A 21,148-nucleotide genomic window follows, 5' to 3' on the forward strand; every position below is an offset into this window, starting at 1 on the left:
TCGTAGCCCCCTGCGCTTGTTTGACACTCGGCGGATCATGTGCCCTACCTGTTCTCCAATTTTCCGTAGCTTGTCTAGCGTGGTGCTGTTTTTTGTTCTGTTGTGAATCAGAAGGCCAAGAATTCGTAGTTCTGAAACCTCTCGTATTGTTGATCCTGATACCACCAAGTTCAGGGTCGTCCTATCTTTAATGTTTTCTCTCATATGCAGGAATTCAGATTTCGTTGGAGCGCACTGCAACCCACACTGGGCCACATAGTCCTCCACAATGAAGGCGGCCTGCTGTAGGCGGTCTTCAATTTCTCCTAAACTGTCCTGATTCGTCCAGATCGTTATATCATCGGCGTATATTGCATGACATATTCCTTCCACTACTGCCAATGCTTGCGGGAGCTTCATCATGGCAATGTTGAATAGCAGCGGAGACAGGACAGCTCCTTGCGGGGTTCCCCGCGTCCCTATTTCGAATGGTCCATGTTCCTCGTTATCTATGCGAATGAACGCCAGTCTCTCAGAGAGGAAGTATCTGATGTAGGCAAATATTTTCTTACCGCAATGGACACTACTCAAGTTCTTCAGGATGCTTTCATGTTTAACGATGTCGAATGCGCCTTTAAGGTCGAGTGCAAGGATTGCTCTGTCGTACGTTGTGCGTCGAGGGAATGGGTTGGATAATGTTTCGTTTTAGTTGCAAGAGGATATCTTGCGCAGACAGTGTGGCCTAAAGCCAAACATGGAATCTGCGAAATGCCCCTTGCTCTCGAAGTACGTGGCGAGATGGTCTCTAACCATTGTTTTCATTAATTTGCCGGCACATGAAGTTAATGATATAGGTCTGAGGTTGTCCGTGCTGATTTGCTTGCCTGGTTTGGGGATGAATGTGACAACTGCTGTTTTCCATTCAGTTGGCAGTGGTTGGCCATCCCAGATCGCGTTAATGTACTGCAATAGATGCCGATAAGAATCGTCTGACAGATTTGCTAACAGTTTTACCGTGATCAGGTCTCGGCCCGGGGCAGTGCCCCTGCGCATTTTTTTCAGTGCTGCTTTCAGATCGCACATTTCAAAAGGGGCATCGAGCTGACTGTTTTCTCTACCTGCGTATTCATATGCGTTCCTGTTGGGATCCGTGGAGCGACATAGGTATTTAGCACACAAATCATCAGCCAGCTGGGAGTTGGTTCCCTGAAAACTGTGCAGGGCTCGACGGAGCTGCTTTTGCGCTTCTCCTCGGGTTTGGGCGGGGTCCATGAGAGAACACACTTGGAGCTGCTTGGAACACATGCAACAGGCGCGAACACCACCAATCCACTGCGTCCGCGGCGCCGCCACGCCAACTGTCAACGAACTGCGCTTCGCTGCAATACACGCGCAGAGCCGGCTGCTCGTCCCACTCAGAGCTTCTAGTACACTCTAGCAAGGGCGCTGTCTCTGCCTCGGCTATTCCTCACAATGGCGCTGCTCGACAAGTGAACCTTACGGCTCAAGCCATCTGTCCGTAGCCTCGTGGGTCGTCGGCAGCGCGGGCTTATCCCCCCAGGAACGCCGTCCATGCTTCCTTGACGATGAAGACATCAACCCGGCCGCCGCTTCGGCTGCCCATCGGACCATCAGTGGATGGCGTCTATGCCTCCTCTGAGGTACCAGGGCATGATCTAACAGACACCATGCTACCACTTCTCGGCAGGAATACGTACGGGCTCCTATCCTTTAGGAATGCTGTTAAAGCTTTCCACTGGCTGTATTCCGTTGCCGGTACTCTTCCAACATACGGGCCACCACAGAGTGCTGTCCAGGCCTGCCTGCTTGTGGGTCTCAACACTGTGAGTGCGGGAACCACTTCAGACTCGGCGAACGTGATCCCTGTCTCTGAAGGCTTCACCCCCAACAGCGCTGCGGACCAGCGGCGTATCATCGCGCGACTTCGCAGCACAGTCAACACCTTAAAAGCGTCACACTCTGTGCTGTTTCCTACCATCCATCCGGCATTGAGCAGCACTGATATAAAATATCATCATCAAAAGCCAGAAGAAAAAAGAAGACTGCTGCCTGGAGCGAGTGCGTGCTACTTCACTTCTTCTAATAAACCATATTCATTCGAAGCAGTCCCTGGTATCGATCGTCTTAATAATGGTGCCGTGAACCAGCATACTACCTCCTCACTGGCAAAAAAGGTCAACCTAGCTGCTACGGAGCAGCAGAGAAGAAAACGGTGGAGGAGCAGAGGATCGACCTGGATCGAGCGACGAGACCACGGTGTGCAGCACGAGCATTACAACGAACGATTGACAAGTAAGGAGTCATTGTTAATCGCCTAAATATGAGCAAGGAAGTGATAACGACGTAAAGGAAAGCGCTTCGCTCCCAGATCACGCGACTAATTAACGCAGCCGAGCAGCAAATTAATGATGGAGCTAACCGGGAGCAGCTGCTTACAACGCAGGCGCAGATTAAAGCAATAAGCGACTGCCTCAAGAGCGTGAACGAGCAAATGGAAAAGTGTCTGACAGAAGACAATGCCGAAGCTGAATTTGAAAGGGTCATGGAGTACGGCATGAAATTAACGACGACCTTGTCTGCAATAGAATTCACACTTCGACAGCCTGCACAATTGGATTCAAGCGATAGGACAATGCAGGTGACGCCCTAAAGTACAGGGCAAGAAGCAACGTAACTAGTTAAGCTACCAAAGCTTGAAATGATAAAGTTTGGGGGAAAAGCTTTGGAGTGGAACCGCTTTTGGGCTCAGTACGAGTCGGCAGTTCACCTGAGACCGAACATGAGCAAGGGACATAAGTTCAATTACTTGTTAGCATCGCTAACCGGAAAAGCGGCGGTTGCTGTTGAAGGACTTCAGTACACGGCAGAAGAAAATTATGATGACGCAATCAAAATACTGCAAAAAACGTTCGGCAATCGCGAACATTTCATTGAAATGCACATGCTCTTGAGTTTGGAGAAGGTGAGGTATGTTCAAGATTCCGATTACCTAAATAGGCTAGTACAGAGAGTGCAAGTTAATATATTGGCACTCAAGTCCCTAAAAGTGAAAACCGAGAGCTATGCGCCAATGTTTGTTACCGGTATTAAAAAGAGCAATCCCACCAAAATTATCAGTGCAGTTCAAGTCAAAAGAGGCTATGAGAAACAGCTCAGCTTCAGAAAACGGCGAGCAAAGCAACGCAATGGGAAAAGCTGGACAGGCTTATGTTATTCTTAAGATAGCAAGCGGCTTTTCGCGAAGAAACACAACGTGAACAAGAGAGGATAACTGCGAAACCAAGAGAGAACCGCAGACAGATGCGCACAACTTAAAGCTTCTATAGCTCAGCGGACAGAATATGCTTATTCTGCAAGCAGAAAACCCACGCAACCGAAAACTGTCGTAGGAGCATTCCAATGGATGAAAAGAAAGCTATGCTTACCGAAAATAGAGCATGCTTCAGATGCACGCGACCAAACCACACTGCACGCATTTGCAAGGCCCAAGTAAAATGCAAGCAATGCAAGGGACGACATGCCACGTCAGTGTGTAGAACGGTGATGCAGAAAACAAGGGCAGAGCTGGTCTCAACAGCGCAAGGCGAAGCGACGACGTCTACGCTACACGCAACCGAAAATATCAAGCATAAGTTTGTGCTTCTGCAGACGGCTGTAGCGTGCGTAGAAGGAGAAACATGTGGCCGACATTGCCGTTTGCTATTAGACAGCGGAAATGAACGTTCATTTATTGAAGCGGGATTAGCGCAAGAAACAGGTGCGAAGGTGTTGTGACAGGAAAGGCTGGCGATTGGTTTATTTGCAGGAGATGAAAAGGTCAAACTAATGAACGTAGTGCAAGTGACTGTAGGGTCACGAGAAACAAGCACGACAACACTGATTAAAGCGTTACAATTAAGTCGACGTTATCTCGCACAGTTGTATACCCACTCCAAGTCAGAAACTACTCTGCGAGAAAATGAAACAGCTAAAAATGCAAGTGGCTGATCACAGGACCGAGACGACTGCAACAGATTCTGTATAACTACTGATCGGCTCAGACTATTATTGGGAATTCTTTACTGGTAGAACTCGAAGAATCGAGGACAGACTGATGGCTGTAGAAACTATACTGGGATGGGTACTGCAATGGCCGTCAGAGCAAAGCAAGATAACACATAATCAAGCAGTCATGGCTCTGAATGATGAAGCTGAGGAGACAGAACGCCAGCAAGAGCTACAGAAGTTTTGGAACCTGGAGTCAATGAGGATCACAAGAAATAGTTTGGATAATACCGGGAATGAAGTGGTCGAAGAATTCGAGCGCAAGATTGTACAACAAAACGGTCGCTATCAAGTCAGCTTGCCATGTAAACAGGACGTAAATTTGGAAAGCAACAAGGAAAATGCGATAAAAAGACTACAGCAACTGACTAAAAGGCTGCAGAAAAATGAAGACATGCTCTATCGCTACGAGAAAGCTATATCAGAGAATATAACATTAAAAGTCGCAGAGGAGGTCCAGGAGCCACCAGAACAGCCAAATGCACTTTGCTACTACATGCCACACCATGTGATCATTAGAGAGGACCGAGCCACAACAAAGGTTCGAGTAGTGTTTGACGCCTCATCACATTCTTGAAAAGGCATGTCTTTAAATGAGAACCTTGAGGCAGGACCCAATTTGAATGAGGACATGCTATCACTCCTCATTAATTTCCAAAAAGAAAAGGTGGCATTAGGAGATGTTGAAAAGGCATTTCTACAAATCTCTATACACGAAGAGGATAGAGATGCAATGGGATTTCTGCGGTGGAACCATGGCGCTGAGGGAAGGTTAATGAATGAAGTGCAAACATGGCACATGACAAGAGTAGCATTCGGAACAACATCGAGCACGTTTATACTGGCAGCTACAATTAAACACCATTTGAAACAAGTGGAAGGCCGGCTTCCTGATACGACGAGGACACTGCAGAAAGCAATCTACGTGGATGGCGTCATTCTGTGAGCAGCAACGCTTGATGAAGCAGTCAAGTTGTACAAAGAGGCAAAGCAATTGTTCAGAGAGGCAGCGATAAATTTGAGAAAATGGACTTCCAATGAAGATCGATTAAACAAAATAATAGATGAAAACAAAAGGGACGAATCTCACATGGAGATTCAATCTAGAGGATTTACAATGCTTCTGGGCTTGATATGGAAACACTCAAAGGACATCATTTGCTTCCCTGTGGAAAAGTGGGATTTGTTAACAAATACAACGTGCTTGACAAAAAGGGCCGTGTTACGAGCCACAGCGAATATATTTGACACGCTCGGTTTGTTGTCGCCGTTCACAGTACGCGCGAAAATAGGACTGCAGAGACTGTGCAAAACGAACGTCACGTGGGACGCCCAGCTCCCTAAAGATGAATGCGACAAATGGAAGAACTTTATATCTGAAGCGGAGGAATTTCGAGTTCTAGAAATCACCCGATGCTACGCAAGCAAGAATCAACCAGTACAAGCAGCATACAAGCTGCATGTATTTGCCGACGCGAGCCCATTAGCATACGGAGTGGCAGCATACTTGATAGCAGTATATCGCTATGGAAGCAAAGAATCAAGGCTGGTAACAGCAAAAAGCCGCGTAGCTCCAATTAAAGAGCTGACATTGGCGCGACTTGAACTGATGGCAGCGGTGGTAGCATCAAGATTATGCGACTACATCAAAGGTCACTTCCACGGAACATTTCAGAAAATACACTGCTGGACGGACTCGATGATTGTGCTTCACTGGATCAAGGGAACAAGCAAAGGGGATTCGTTTGTTGCCAACAGAATTGCAAAAATTAGGAAAAAAAAACACTTCAAGCAAGCTGGTCATTCGTTCAAAGTGACGACAACCCTGATGACCTACTTACACGAGGAATAAGAGCAAAGGCATTGATAACGTCAAAGTTATGGTGGAACGGTCCCGAATGGATAACATCACTGGAAAAGAACTTAGCAAGCATAATTGGCACAAATACAGACGTGGAAGACCACCACAAAACACAATGTCACCAATACATGGGAAGAGCTGAAATTGAGCCAATCTTGGAAATTGAAAGGTATTCATCATACGGACGGCTTATAAGAGTGACAGCATGGGTGTTCAGATTCATAAATAACACGAGAAAGGAAAATCACAGAGGGCCATTGACAGGAAAAGAGGTAACAAATGCAGAGAAATACTGGATAAGACAGACCCAAATATCACTGAGACAAACAAAGAGTGAGGCCTATTGAAGCACTGAACCATTTGCAATTCATGGACACAAAGTCTACCTTGATGACAATGGTATCATCAGACAGAAGGGACGATTGCAGTGCAGCCAAGAATTCAACAAGCACGTTCTATTAATTCCAAAGGACGGGAATTTCACGGAACTGTTAATACGTCACGTGCATAAAATTGTATTACATGGAGGAGAACAAGTGACGCTAGCGCAACTTCGAACTAAGTTCTGGATATTGCAGGGTAGACAAGCAGTGAAAAGAGTTCTGAACAGATGTGTCGTCTGCAAGAGGCATAACTCCAGACCGGCGACTCAAAACATACCTGCACTCCCGGCAGACAGAGTCACCGAAACAGAGCCATTAAAAGTTAACGGGGTTGACTTCACAAGACCTCTTTACGCAAAGGACAAGTACCAGATTGTGAAGCAATATGTACTAATATTCACCTGCGCGGTAACGAGAGGAGTACACTTGGAGGTTACCACGATTTGTCATCAAGTTTTCTACAAGCATTCCGACGATTTACAGCTCTACGGGGAATTCCAGCAGTAATCTACTCGGACAACGCCAAAACATTTATAAAAGCTGAAAAGAAAATCAACAGAATGCTCGAAACCATTGAACACGAGGTCTTAAAGGATTACTGCAGTGGCCAACAAATTCAGTGGAAAACGATAGCCGAGTGCGCGCCATGGTGGGGAGGATTTTACGAACACCTCATAAGCCTGAGGACGTCGATGCGAAAGATAACATTGTATAACATTGTATAAACGATAACATTGTATAAACGATAACATTGTATAACAAAGGAAACTATTCCGCCCTAAACAATGAATTTGCAGAATTCGCTACTTGCCTGCTAGCCGATTTTTCGCAGCGCTCTGTCGAGACTAATTGGTTGCTCCTCAAAAATAAAATCCATGACCTGTTCATAAAATACGTGCCCACTATTACCGTCACCGAAAAAAAGACGTCCCCATGGTTCACAGCTACACTAAAACGACTCAATAATAAAAAGAGAAGACTTTTTAGATCAGCAAGACGATCTAATAACATTTCTGCATGGAACAACTACTACGCTGCGGAAAAAGCATTCAGCACGCATGCTATGAAAGAAAAATGTTCTTTTTACTCACAAACTTTGCCGGCCATGCTGACCAATAACCCGAAGAAATTTTGGAGCGTTATCAACCCTCAAAATTCCCAACCACTGGCACTGTTTGATAATCATAACCTTCCGATCCCCGACGATGAAGCCGCCGAACAACTTAATCATTTTTTCTCTTCCATGTTCACTATCGAACCTAACGGCAACTTACCTTCATTCCATCCTCATGATTACGACATGATGCCGGACATCACGTTTTCTCAACAGGGCATTGCTAAATTAATCGACTCATTAAAGCTTACATCTTCTTGTGGCGCCGATGGCATCAACGCTAAAATGTTAAAAAATACACAACCCATTGTCAGTGTGATATTATGCCATATTTTTTCAGCAATCACTGTCTTCAGGAGTGGCGCCGGAAGACTGGAAAGTGGGTAAGATTGTTCCAGTCCCTAAAAAGGGCCCTCCATCCCAGCCTAGCAGCTATCGTCCCATCTCGCTCACTAGCATTTGCTCTAAACTAATGGAACATGTGATCTACTCTAACACCGTCAAGTTTTTAAACCGCCACAACTTCTTTCATCATAGTCAACATGGGTTTCGCTCAGGATTATCCTGCGACACACAACTTGCTTCATTCTACAATGACATCAGTTCTAGCGCTGACATAAATATACCCACCGATGCCCTTTTTTTAGATTTTGAAAAAGCATTTGACAAAGTTCCGCATCAACGGCTACTCCTCAAGCTTTCTTGCTTAAACATTAATACATCAACGTTCAACTGGATTCGTAGTTTTCTGACTAATCGGCAACAACTTGTGTACGCTAACAACCATTCATCTAACCATCTTCCCGTAATCTCTGGCGTCCCACAGGGCACAGTACTCGGACCCCTACTTTTCTTAATTTATATAAATGACCACCCAGCTAACATTTCATCAAATATTCGCCTGTTTGCAGATGATTGCGTCGTGTACCGTCCAATAAAAAACCCTACCGATATTGCTATACTTCAAAACGACCTTAACCTTATTGAATCCTGGTGTAACGACTGGCTAATGTCTTTAAACGTAAATAAGACATCGCTAATATCATTTCACCGTAGGCAACATTATCAGCAAGCGACTTACACCATTTCGGGCTCTACAATCTTAACAGCAGAATCCTATAAATACCTCGGTGTAACATTCTCAAGCAACCTCGCCTGGTCCACTCACGTTAACAACGTAGCATCCTCCGCTAATCGTACGCTGGGTTTACTTCGTAGGAATTTAAAACTTGCTCCCTCATCAATGAAGTTGTTAGCTTACACCACATTTGTTTGTCCTAAGTTGGAGTACGCATGCTCGGTTTGGGACCCTCATCATTGTAATCTAACCTTCTCGAATCTGTACAAAATCGCGCTGCCCGGTTCATCTACTCCGTGTACTCTTATCATTCCAGCGTTTCCGAACTTAAAACTCGTGGCCACCTCAACAACCTAGAATCACGTTGTCTTATATCTCGGCTCTGTCTTTTTCACAAATTTTATCACGCTCCTTTCAACGTTCCAGCCATCTTGCCTGCTCACCGATCATCCAGCCGTACAAACCATCCCCGAGCCGTTTATCCACCGCCAGCACAAACTACTGCCCACCTTCGCTCCTTTTTTGTTGCAACCGCCCGGGACTGGAACGACTTGCCTGCCTTCGCCATGCACCACTCCGACCCACATGTATTCAAGACCATGATTGAATTGTTAATATGTTGCTAATTATGCCCATCCCTCATGTAATACCCCGACTGGGGCCTTTTAGGAATACTAAATAAATAAATAAATAAATAATATCGAAAAGTACAGCTTCCTTAGAGAAAATACGCACTATTGTAGCAGAAGTTGAAGGAGCACTCAAAAATCGACCGTTGACTTACGTGTAAGGAGAACCTAACGAGCCAATGCCAATAACGCCGGCAGACATCATAGGCGGACGGCAACAGCTTCAAGACGGACAAATATGAATGTACAACGGTGACATTGAAGACGCATGGCGAAGCAGATGCAAACTCGTGCGAGCTTGGTGGAAAAGATGGCATCGAGAATACATCAAGGAAATAGTAGCTACGGTCAAAGCAAGGACGCGGCAAGCAAAGGCACTCTTACAGTGTGACATCGTGTTGGCTGAGGACAAGGTTTCAAGAACATTTTGGAAAATGTGCCGGATTGAAAAACTCAACTCTGGGCAAGACGGAATAACAAGAGCTTGTCTCCTTCGCACAGGCAAAAAAGAACTTCTAAGAAGATCGGTGAATTACATAAGCCCTATGGAGGGTTGTTTCAAATAGCCCGCGCAAGCTTATCCTATTTCAACTTGGGCGGGCGGGAGTCTATAAAATATCATCAAAAGCCAGAAGAGGAAAGAAGACTGCTGCCTGGAGCGAGTGCGTGCTACTGCACTTCTTCTAATAAACCGTATTCGTTCGAAGCAGTCCCAGTGAAGAAGACGGCCGGCAGCAATCTCGTGCATCAAACACCCATCACTTCGTGGCTTCGTGGCTCATAGGAGGTCGGCTCAACGTCGAGCGGCAGCATCCTTTTAGCTAAGATTTGGTTTGCTTTTGATTCCTCGTATTCCTTGTTAGTTTCTCTCAACTGAAACGTTGTTGCAGCCCTTTGGAGGTCAGGCGAGCCACAATATTCTGATGTCTTTCTCATCACCTGGTCCAGGGCACTCCCCTTGGCTGGCCTCGTTACCGGTCAAGAATCGGCCGCTTGATACCTTGCTACGCAGTGGAGATATCTACGTCCCTGTGGCTCTGCTTCCTACTAATGGGGGTTCCATATTCCAATGAAGAATCTGAAGGTGATACAAGTGGAGCTTCTGAAAGCCTCGTCGCTTTTCCAGAATATTACTGAGGTCCGCCAGTTTGGCCGAGGGGGTATCCTGTGCTGCTCTGCCGATCAGGATTGCGTCCGAGAGCTTCTGAATTGCTCTGAATTTGCTGCACAGCCGGTGAGCCCGTTTGTTCCAGCTCACCTTGCATGTACGAAGGGCATAGCCCGTGGGGTGAATACGAGTCTGGCACCTCAAGAAATTCTGGACTTATTTGCTGTAGCTGGGGCAGTTTCAGTCTATTGATGCAACCGAACGACTGATAAAACAAAATCGCCCACTGAATCAGTAATAGTAACTTTTGCAGGAAGAGTCAGGCCAACAGAAATTAAGGCTTGGCCACTAATCTACAAAGTAGAGCCACTTTCCCCGAAACCTTTGCAGTGCTCAAAATGTTGGCGATTCGGCCACAGCATGAAATGATGCAGATCCCAGGCTAGATGTCGTCTGTGCGGAGAGATTCACGACAGCTGCGATTGCAAATATAATGACCAGAAGTGCTGCTTGTGTAATGGAGCGCACCCGGCAGACTCTGCTGAATATGGCGCAAAAGAAAGAGAAATGGGTGTTTTAGAAATCATAGAACGCAGGCGTTGCTCCAGGAGGGAAGCGGTAGCATAAATGCATGAAAGATCGAAAGGTTACGCAGGCATAACATCCCGGCACACAGCGGCAATGGATGCATCGCTCGCAAAGTCGATTACTGAGGCTATTGAAAAGTCTACTGAAAAGGCAATGCAGCGTCTGGCAGCTACTCTTTTTGAAGGCTTGGCTGATATGTTAACACAACAGCTGACACAAATCATTGGTACAGTTCCTGTGCAAAATCGGGACTCGCAGGCTCTGTTGATGTCAAGGGGTACAGAGGAGGAAAATCTGACAGTTAATCATAGATCAATCTCTCCGAAAGCAGGTCCTTCTAAAAATAGAGTTCAGGCTAAGTGAGAACCTATGACAGATGATTCAGGAGACTTTACAGATATGGACACAGAATCTCAAAAGACTTTGAAACGTAACAGATTTCCCCCCCCCCTCTAAAAAGTCTTTTCAGAACCCAAAATTCAAGAAATACCTGTCAAAGAAAGACTTCTTAGAGAACCTTTCAAAAAATGATTTCATGAAAAAAGATATTCTGGATCAGGCAGTTTCTTCTGCTGGTATATCATCAAAATAGGTTCCCTAAAAATTCTGCAGTGTAATTGCCGGTCTATTTGGTCGGCAACTACAGATTTACAATATATTTCTTCGCAAATTTCTCCCGACATAATTGCCATTCAGGAAACCTGGCTTGCTAACGGTAAAAATTTTTACATGAAACACTATCGATTAATCCAACTGGATCGCCCGAGTAGAGGGGCGGTCTGGCTTTCTTAATATCAACAAAATTTAATCACAGAGCCAAGATACCGTATCAGTGTATGGATACGAATTACGAAATTCTGGTGTTAGACATAACACTACCAGACTGCTCGCCTTTCTCTTTTGCAAATGTATACATTCCTGCAGGAGTTCAGGACACGAGATGCCTCGATATTATGTTAGCTTCATGCAGAAAAGAAATAGTACTGTGTGGTGATTTCAATTCACACCATGTGTCTTGGGCTTCAGATCTCATGTATGTGGAAGACGTTTGTGGGAATGGATGCTTGATAATAACTTTTCCTGCTTGAACTCACACGTTGCTACATTTGTAAGAGGTAGCTCTAAATCGACTATTGATTTAACATTTTCCAGTTCTACTTTAAGCATTTCCTCGTGGAATATATTAGATTGTGCTACAAACAGTGACCACCTTCCCATTAGTTTTGAAATTAAGTTCCCGAGGTTTAGTTTGGCAGGGAAAGTTGGCTCATTCGTAAAATATGCTAAATTGCAAAAAGATTTAAAATCTACGTTAATTTTTCGCGAGAAAATGCAGGAAGATCTTAGGGCTATGAGTCTGTGTGTGGTATTGAAACGATCATTAAAAAATTCAACGTTTACTGTCGACTCGAACACAGCGGGATCTTTTAGCCCGTGGTGGAATCTAGAATGTGTCAGGGGGTATAGAAAGCGAAAAGCGGCTTGGAAAAAGCTGTAAATAATCAATGCCTAAAAAATTGGAGTGATTTTAAATTCATGGCCGCTGATTTTAAGCGTATAGTGCGCAAAGCAAAAGAAGACTATGATATGAATAAATTTAATTACCTAAAACTAAGAATAAGAAAGTGCTTTTCAGGTTTTTGCGTGCGATAAAAATGATTCCACAGGCAGAAAGCATTCATTCCACCATTATGTCCCCTCGCGAACTCTCTGATTTCTTGGAAAATATTGCTAAAGGCTTGCAAACCAGGTTTACGACAATTACGCTTAAGTCCATGGTAAAATTAAGGGTGGATTGTCATTTCCAGGAGGTATCTTTAGCTGAATTGGCGAATGTGATGAAGAGCTTACCGCCCGCTGCTCCTGGACCTGATGGGGTGACCTCTACAATGATTAAAGTGCTATACGAAATATCTCCACATGAAATCCGTAATAGAGTTAATTATTCACAGAAAAATTCTTGGATTCCGGCACAGTGGACGCTCTCCAAAATAATTTCGATACTTAAAAAACAGGGAATGGAGCTTACTCTGGACAACATAAGACCTATTTCATTGACGTCTAACCTGGTCAAGCTTGTAGAGAGAGTCTTGAATGCGCGTATAATGAACTATATCAACGAACATAAAATATGAAACCCCAGACAAATTGACTTTAGATCGGGATACTCCATTTGGTGTGTACATGTGGATTTGAAAAGTCGCATACAGCTGGCTCGGCATCCCCGCGAATACTGTGCACTAGTCACTCTAGACTTAGCTAAAGCGTACGACAAAGTGGAATATCCTATCCTAATCCAGCAGATGCAAGACTATCGCTTTCCAAAATATATAACAGCATGGATTACAGAGTTTATGAAAGACCGAGAATTTTATTGCTTCTTGGACGGATGCTCTTCTAAAAGATATAAGCAAACAAAAGGTGTACCTCAGGGCTCAGTATTATCCCCTGTGTTATTCAACGTTTTACTAAGTTCCATTCCAACTCATCAGGATATCAAAATTTACGTGTATGCAGATGATATTGCTTTCTTTGCAACAAACAGTGATCTGCACCGATTGTATCAGGCATTACAAAATTACATGAACATGCTAGAAGGATGGCTTGACAATATCCATATGTCATTGAACGTCAAAAAAAGTGCGCTTCTGCCATTCTCTTTTAAGGATCGTGTCAATATTTCCCTGATGTATCGTACCGAGCTCATTCCCCAGGTCGATTTCCTAAAATACCTAGGCATCGTATATAATAGGACGCTAAATTGGAAAAGCCATATAGACGAGGTTGGCTGTAAAGTATCACGTGCCTTGGGATGGTTACGCAATTGCGAAACAGAAAAATAGGATTGCGAAGGAGTTCATTGATAAAGGTTTACAAAATGTATGTGCAGCCTATTATGAAATTCGGGTGCGTATTATTTTCAGGCAGCGCGGCTTACAAGATGAGACAGTTATTATTATAAAGAGAAGTTTTGCGCTTATGTCTTGGACTCCCCAAATTTGTGGCAAATAATGTTTTATATGTAGAAGCGCGTCTTCCACCTTTGTTAACTAGGTTTAGAATACTTACAGTTCAAACTTTCTTAAAAATATACGATTCGCCTCTGAGACAAGCGTCTTACGTTTTTATTCAAGAACCAACCGCATTCTTCGGAACACAATGGTCTAGACTATATACACTCCCCTCAGATTAGGTTCGTCCAAGCGCTGCTAGAGCCTCTCAATGTAAATATTTATCAGATTGCCATAACGAAGATGCCTAATTCAAAACTTGAAACTAAATGTGATGATATTTTTCTCTCTAGTGCGAACTGCCCCTTCGATATTTAAATAATCGGTTACAAGATTACTTGACTCATCTGTCCATAAACAACATTATTGCGATGGATGCATCCGTATTGAACGAAAAGGCTGGAGTACGCATCTTCTGTACTTCTCTCGACTAATATTTTTCAGTTCGATTACCAGATTACACGCCTATATTCATCGCTTAATTATTTGCTATAATTCTAGCACTTCGTAAATTTCCTGCAAGCGAATCAGAAGCGGTCATACTTACCAATTTTCTCTCAGTATGCACTCCACTATCTACAGCAAAAACTTTGACAATATTGAGTATGATTAGCAGTTTATTACCAGCAAACCTGGAAAAATTTCACTTGCTATGGGTACCTGGCCACTGCGGGATTTATCCAGATGAGATGGCAGACTCGTTAGCCAAAGCATTTTCAAGCGGACCACTCTTACCTATTTTACCTGATTTCACCTATGTAACAGCACTCAGATATAGAAATGCTTGTTTGCACAAAAAATAGAAAAATTATCTCTGGATAAAGTCAGAGACGTCGTACACCTAAGATTTTGCTGGAACAAACAGTGGTGTGTATCTCAGCAGTTAGAAATTACAATCACGAGATTACGATGCAGAATTCCGCACCTGAATTACTACCTGCATAAAGCTGGACTAACAGCATCTCCGTTATGTCTCTTTTGCAAGGAATCAGAATCAACAGATCATTTTTTTTATCCTGTCAACGATATTTCTATCAAAGGAAAAGATACCTGGTCGAACCAATTGAGAAGCTAGGTTTAAAAATAAACGTGGAAGTAATTTTATCCTTCGGAGGGATTACATTAGGTTATAGCCACAGGGAGGTTTACTCTGCCGTGTGTGCGTACATAATGGCAACAAAAAGATTACCTTGTTAGTCTATTGTTATTATTATTTACGGCTACGAGACTACCTGAATGCCTGACTTAGCATACTTGATGATCCTGCCACCCGTTTCTTGGCCGATCCCCCTTTGTGGGCGAGTGCCAGCAAAGCTGAAGGCTCATCATCATCATCATCATCATCATCATCATCATCATCATCATCATCATCATCATCATCATCATCATCATCATCATCATCATCATCAGTCCCTGGTCTTGATCGTCTTAATAGCCGATGCCATGCTAGATACAGCATCCTCACATGACCTGGAGGTCAGCCCATCCGAGCAACGCAAAGAGCTCCGGGATGCCCTCATGTAGCTCTCGGACCAGCTGGGTGGCTTCGCATTTGCGCTTTCTCCGCTGTCACCTGCCGTTTTATCGGCGCAAGTCGTCGCCCAAATATCGGAGTTCCACGGCTTTGAGAAAGACACTGACGGCTGGGTGGCGACCATCAACGCGACAGCAATGCACGAGGCCTGGACGGAGCCTCAAAAATGGTCCGTGGCTGTAGACCATCTTTGGGAAGGTGCAGCGACGTAGCGCCGGTATGAAGGCTTGAAGCAGCAGTAATGGGCAAAGTGGGGCCCCAAGCTTATAGCTGCTTTCGGTCTGATTTCCTGCGCTTCTTGCCTGTGCAACTCGACTTCCCCCGAGGATGGAGCCCAGGGGAAGCCCAATATCAAACCAAATAGCCTATAATTCCGTATTACTGCCAATACGAAGGATTCAACTCGGGCGACTACCACCCCGCCCTCCATTCGTGATTAAGGTCTAGGGCACCATCACGGAAGGGTAACTGTGCTTTCCACAGACATTTCAACTGCAGAGGTCCGATGGTGCACCTGTGTCTGGTGGGTCCCTCACGGCATGCTTTGCGAAACGCCCTGTGACAGGCCCCAACGAATGTCATCCAGTGGATTTAGAGTCGTCAGGCCATCCGGTAGACGCTGAGGCACCAGCCTCCATGTTACTGGACGTTCTAACACGTCATAAAACGCACGTGCCCGTGGATTTCACCATGCTCATCCGTTACCAGACGGAAGCCGATCTGCACGCTTTAAATTATTCGCTAACTGAACGTGAGGGCATTTCCACGTTGCGAAAAGACACGTCTCGAGAAGGCAACTAGGTCTCTGACACGTGTTCTGTCGTTTTCAGCAAAGACCTGTCTGCACAGTGCAAGTCTCGTACTCTTGCAACGGCTGCCGATGGGGCCGTCCCAGTTCCACGAAGCGCGGTTTCGCTAAGCGAGGGAGCTTGGCTCGTTGACGCAGTCACCAACTAGGAAAGCCAAATTACACACTACCCACTGCAAGACGCACAGACGACCGCGTCTGGTGCATCATGTACCGTTGGCGGATCTACCATTTCGTCCGCTTCCATTAAGAAAGACCAGCACTTGGGGGAAAAAAACGGCGACGATGCCGAAACAGTAGCAGCCAGTCGCCTGAACCTTGTCCGAGAACATTTCTTGCCAAGCCGCATCACGTCAAAGAAATCCAAATACGCCGAGAAAGCCTGCTCCGTCCACCCGAGGAAAATGGAACTGCTTTCTCTGAAAAGTCGCAGCGCAGCCGAGGTCGTACACTACCAAGACACAGTCAATGTCGTCTCCCGGAGTCGTCATGGACAAAGTTACCAACGAAGGCCCAGTCTCTAAACACGGCAAACGACCCAGGCGACAAAGCCAGTGTCGGCCTCCGGAACCAACTTGGACAAACTTACAACTGGAATTACAGCGTGGCCGAGTCCGGCCACTCTAGAACAGTCGGTGCTGCCTACCGGATACTTAGATCTTCACTTAGATCTCCTATCTACGTTGCCCAGGGGTTGCGGCCAACCACGACGATGCCACCAAGTCCGCCCACCAGAAACATTGCAGTCAGCTGCGCACGCGGCTCTAGCGCTCGAGGAGCTAGCTGGGAGAGGCAGAGGAAGAAGAGGCTCAGATTAGAACAGCCGGCCTAAAGGAAGAATGCCGTCTTTGTCTTGTCTATTCTTCTCAATGGATACGTACACATATACGGCAAGTGACGGTGACGCCGGCGGCAAAATACAGCCGAAAGTGTCCATATAATTGATCTCGCAATAAAATTAGATCCGAGACCTGGCGTAGCTCTGTGGTAAAATGTTTCATTGCCACGCAGAATGCTTGGGTTCTATTCCAACTGGGACCCTGACATTTATTATTTCCATTCGTCGGGTCGACGCTACCGATGTCGGGTATTTCTTAACGCTCGCACTCTAAAATTGCCCATAAGTGGTCTCGTCGTTCCTGGGTAGATACTAAGTGTCAATAACCTGTGGCGCATACCAACGGCGCATACCTTCCCGTGGGTATGTGCCACTGTCTGGCGGGAAGTGTTTGACGACGTACGCGAAGGGATTGTGACGTTATTCATGTCTTGACCAGCGCGTCATATTTGCCAAACCAACGTTTCTTGGTTCACGCTATGTTTCTTGTTCACGCTAATCTTGGTTCACGCTATGTTAAGGGGGTGACCACGAGATCATCGAAACTTAAGCGGCTAGATAGATAGATAGACAGATAGATAGATAGATAGATAGATAGATAGATAAATAGATAGATAGATAGATAGATAGATAGATAGATACGCTGAAAGTCATCGAAATTCTCTAAGAAATGCTTCGCATTTAAAACCCGGCTGGATTGAAGCGACGGAACTAAAAGGCATATTATCTTTGCGGTCATGGCTCGTCGACATAAGCGGAAAGGCCACTCGCCGCCATCTTAATCAGCTACGTCGTTCTGGTAATTTGCCAAGGGTTGCTTCCTATCAAGAAGGCACCTCGTAGCGTCGTCCCACCTAACTTGGCATCTCGGAGCAGATGAATCGGTGCCGCCGCCGGCCGGCCCGGAACGCCCAGCAAGCGGAGGCTTCACCTAGCGTCCACGCACCCACGGCGACTCCCAGACCACTTTCAAGCAACAATCTAAGGAGGGAGGAAAATAAAATACACTATCAGCGCAAAAAAAAAAGACGGAACATCTAGGAAGTACACACGCAGCACTGAACTCACAATTGATGAATGGGGACCTTTTTGTAGGTATGTGTCAAAACTACAGAAAGATAACTTGAAGAAAAGCAGCGATGAAAATTACGTGAAAATGCTTGCCAAAACTACAAGCAACCGAAGTTAACTGCGCAGTCTAAAATTCTTACGCCACAAAGTGCGCCCCTATTATGGAAAAAGTTAAAAAATATAATTGATCCTAAAACCAACAGGGACAAACACGTTAAAACCAGAGAATTCCAGGCAGCAAACACGCAAAAGATAAAAAAAAGATCTAAAACGTTAAGAAACAAAATAGAAATGAGAACAGCGTGAAGCACGGATTAAAACTGTTTAAATTGGATGTGCAGCAAGTATCTTCTTTCCTTATTTGGAATAATAAATGAGTTGTGAGTGCAGCGCTGTGTGTGTCCTCCCTAAATGTGTAATCTTTTTTTTTTTTGCGCTGGTGATTATATACTAATCATGAACCAATTCGCCCAAGCAGCAGTTTTAGGGAGGATATGTTCTGTCCCGACTCCCGAGCGAACCTTTTGACCGAGCGAGCTCGTGCACCGTACCTGCAGCCGTCCGGTTGGCTGCTTTCCCTCTTCCCCCGCTTGTTACAAACTAGCATGGAGCATTCCTTCTTCCATGCAAGGGAGTCATCACTAGTTTTCTACGGAAGTTCGGCTACCACCTCCCAGTAGTAATAAACGAGTTTCCACCCGTTCGAGACTGTCTATGCTTTTCAGACTATACACCGCCCCCCGCGCAGAAGTCTTTGGGCCAATGACAACCACAGAGATAACCGTTTGCCTGTATTTTTGTTGTTCATCTTTCTCACGATTCAGCCCCTTGCTCAACGCCCACCCACATTGATCTTGTGGCTCCATTAATACTTGTGAATTTGTCAATCAAAAAGCAAATATTACCCATATTTTAGGCGCAACATCAGTGCGAAAGTGTTGTTAGTGTGTTTCTTTGTTTAGAAAATGCATTGCTACGTCATTATAAAGACTTCAGTGCTTATTAAACTGCGCTGATAATGCGATGCTAAGAAAAAAAAAAACTAAGCGGTTGTTTCTTACGCTTTGCTAAACCTACTTGGTGCTACCACCTACCAGTGGCTCTCGGACGCGTTAATCAGACGCTTTAGTGGAAGGTCTCAGGTTTCGATCCTACTGGTGGCAAGTTATCTTTTCGTGCACTTTTCTTTCTGCACGAATACATCACAATTACTTACAATAACTACCCCATACTTGCACTGGCATTATTTTGTTGGTTAGTTCTGGATACTACCAGTAACTCTGTGTTAAAAAAAAAACTTTCTTATCTTCACATTACTGTCAGATAACGCCATTTCTTACGCAGCACAGACAGAAGACGTTCGTCATCGTACGCAGAGGAGCACGTGCGCTACGCAGCCAATTTTTTTCCCCTTTAACTGCATCCCGACTGCGCAAGAAAGGTGAATGTCTACACAGTGGGAACAATTTCTGCTTGAAGCAAACCTCTGTCATGTGGACTATAGCGGACAGCTTTCACAGTCTCCTGGAAATGAGCTGGCAGGTCTCAATCTTTGTCTTGGCTGCACAGTGAGGACGATTTCTTGGCCCACCGGCGTAGCTTCGCGCCGCTAGGCTCGAGGGTGTGGGTTCGATTCCCGGCCGGATGATAGAGAACCGAGCACGTAGCACTGATCACTGCGCGAATCGGAATGGGTTCGTGATTACGAGACGTCGGAATGGAAGGACACGAAACACTGACGATGAAGAATATATTTTCTTCGTCAGTGAGTTGTGTACTTTTATTGCGACACTCCGCGTGCCTCATATATAGTCACGATAGTTGGGGCCCGTAAAAAGCGCAGTATTTTCTAATAGTTTATTCGAAAGTTCGACTTGCGAACCTCTCCGCGTATTAACAGAGGTGTGCAGTGCATATATCATTCAGTGTAAATTTATTAGCGGCACGAAAGAAGATTGCGTTGTCAGCACTGAAGCATAGCGAACGTGCCCGTTTTGGCGAGGTCCCACTTACGGGCTCAAGGCCGACCAAGACAGGCGCTTCCTTCCGATGCCGCTGCACGAAAAAAAGACGACAGGAAGAGTGTCACTTGACGAACGAACAATGGCGGTCTCGTTTCTCTTGTGGAATGCGCTGTCGTCTGCTCGTCCTTGTCGTCTGCACGTGTACGGAGCTGGCCCGCAGACATTGCATCCGGTTAACGGCACCCAAATGTGCCAGGTTGCTGCACCGTTTCTCTCGTTTCAGCACTTCTGCGTTGAGCGTGACGTGATCGTTTGTCTACCAGCGCCCGAGGCGTACGTTTTGCACCGACAGTGCACAAGAAGCACTGAATCTGCACTGCAAACAGTGGAGAAGAGGACGCTGCCACGTTGAAACACCCAGATGCTCACAGTGCGTTGGAAGAGAGTGTAACGCTCGTTATCAGCGGCAGACAACGTTGCCAAGGGCGAGGTTAGATAGCGCCCAACGCGCGCTATCTTTCCCACCCTTTGCGAAACACACCGGCACAAGTCAGCCGTGAGGTGAAGTCAAGGAATATGGATTCGTACCTTGAAAGGCGGTCGTAAAAATGTTCCTCAGTCACCACAAACGGTGAGCTTTTTTTTTTCTTCTCGTCTGCACTCCTTGAATCTTCTAGATACCGATTGCGAGCACTGTGTCGGTTCAAACGACCGTTGCATCATCAGGAAGGGCGTCTTCACTCAGCGTCTCGCATGAAGTGCTCCAATGAGCGTCGACTGCTGGCTGAGCGTCGCAATAACTGAAGAGAGCTCCTTACTTTTGTGACATTAACGCACATCAATATAGCGCCACGCCAAGCGCATAACTAACAACCTTCGTACGACGATAGGTCATGCCTTTTGAAACAAAGTGCCAAGCGCGCATATCAACGCGGCAATCCAGAATAAGCGCCCAAATAAACTAAACATGGCAGCAATCGATATTATAAATGCAGTACAGTCGATTTCAGAACATGCCCAATGGCTGCAGCTTTTCTACAATGAAGTTTCATCGCAATAATAAACTGGGTAACTATTCAGAAAATTTACGTCAGGCAACTCTTCCCAGGCCGGTGTT

At 45.5% G+C, this 21,148-nt stretch overlaps 1 protein-coding gene and 1 long non-coding RNA gene across 4 annotated transcripts in view; one reads left to right on the forward strand and one right to left on the reverse strand.

Annotated features, from left to right (window-relative positions):
- Positions 1 to 14,415: 14,415 nt before the first annotated feature.
- Positions 14,416 to 20,216, reverse strand: LOC142818042 (uncharacterized). The gene is made up of 2 exons (XR_012895498.1): positions 20,081 to 20,216; positions 14,416 to 17,977 (listed from the first exon to the last, which is right to left on the reverse strand). It is a non-coding gene; the product is annotated as an uncharacterized LOC142818042 (long non-coding RNA).
- The window catches only part of LOC119174084 (uncharacterized), an 81,860-nt gene continuing 80,190 nt past the window's right edge, over positions 19,479 to 21,148 (forward strand). For 2 of the 3 annotated variants that reach the window (XM_037424879.2, XM_037424880.2), the window contains exon 1: positions 20,505 to 20,662. In XM_037424879.2, coding sequence (XP_037280776.2) covers positions 20,640 to 20,662 — 23 coding nt within the window. In that variant the 5' untranslated portion in view covers positions 20,505 to 20,639. Of the gene's footprint in view, positions 19,606 to 20,504; positions 20,663 to 21,148 lie in introns of those variants that run through there. The other variant, XM_037424878.2, reaches the window with a different exon arrangement.

The sequence above is a fragment of the Rhipicephalus microplus genome, chromosome 5, assembly GCF_043290135.1.
Source record: "Rhipicephalus microplus isolate Deutch F79 chromosome 5, USDA_Rmic, whole genome shotgun sequence".
In the NCBI taxonomy this organism is placed as follows: Eukaryota; Metazoa; Arthropoda; class Arachnida; order Ixodida; family Ixodidae; genus Rhipicephalus; species Rhipicephalus microplus.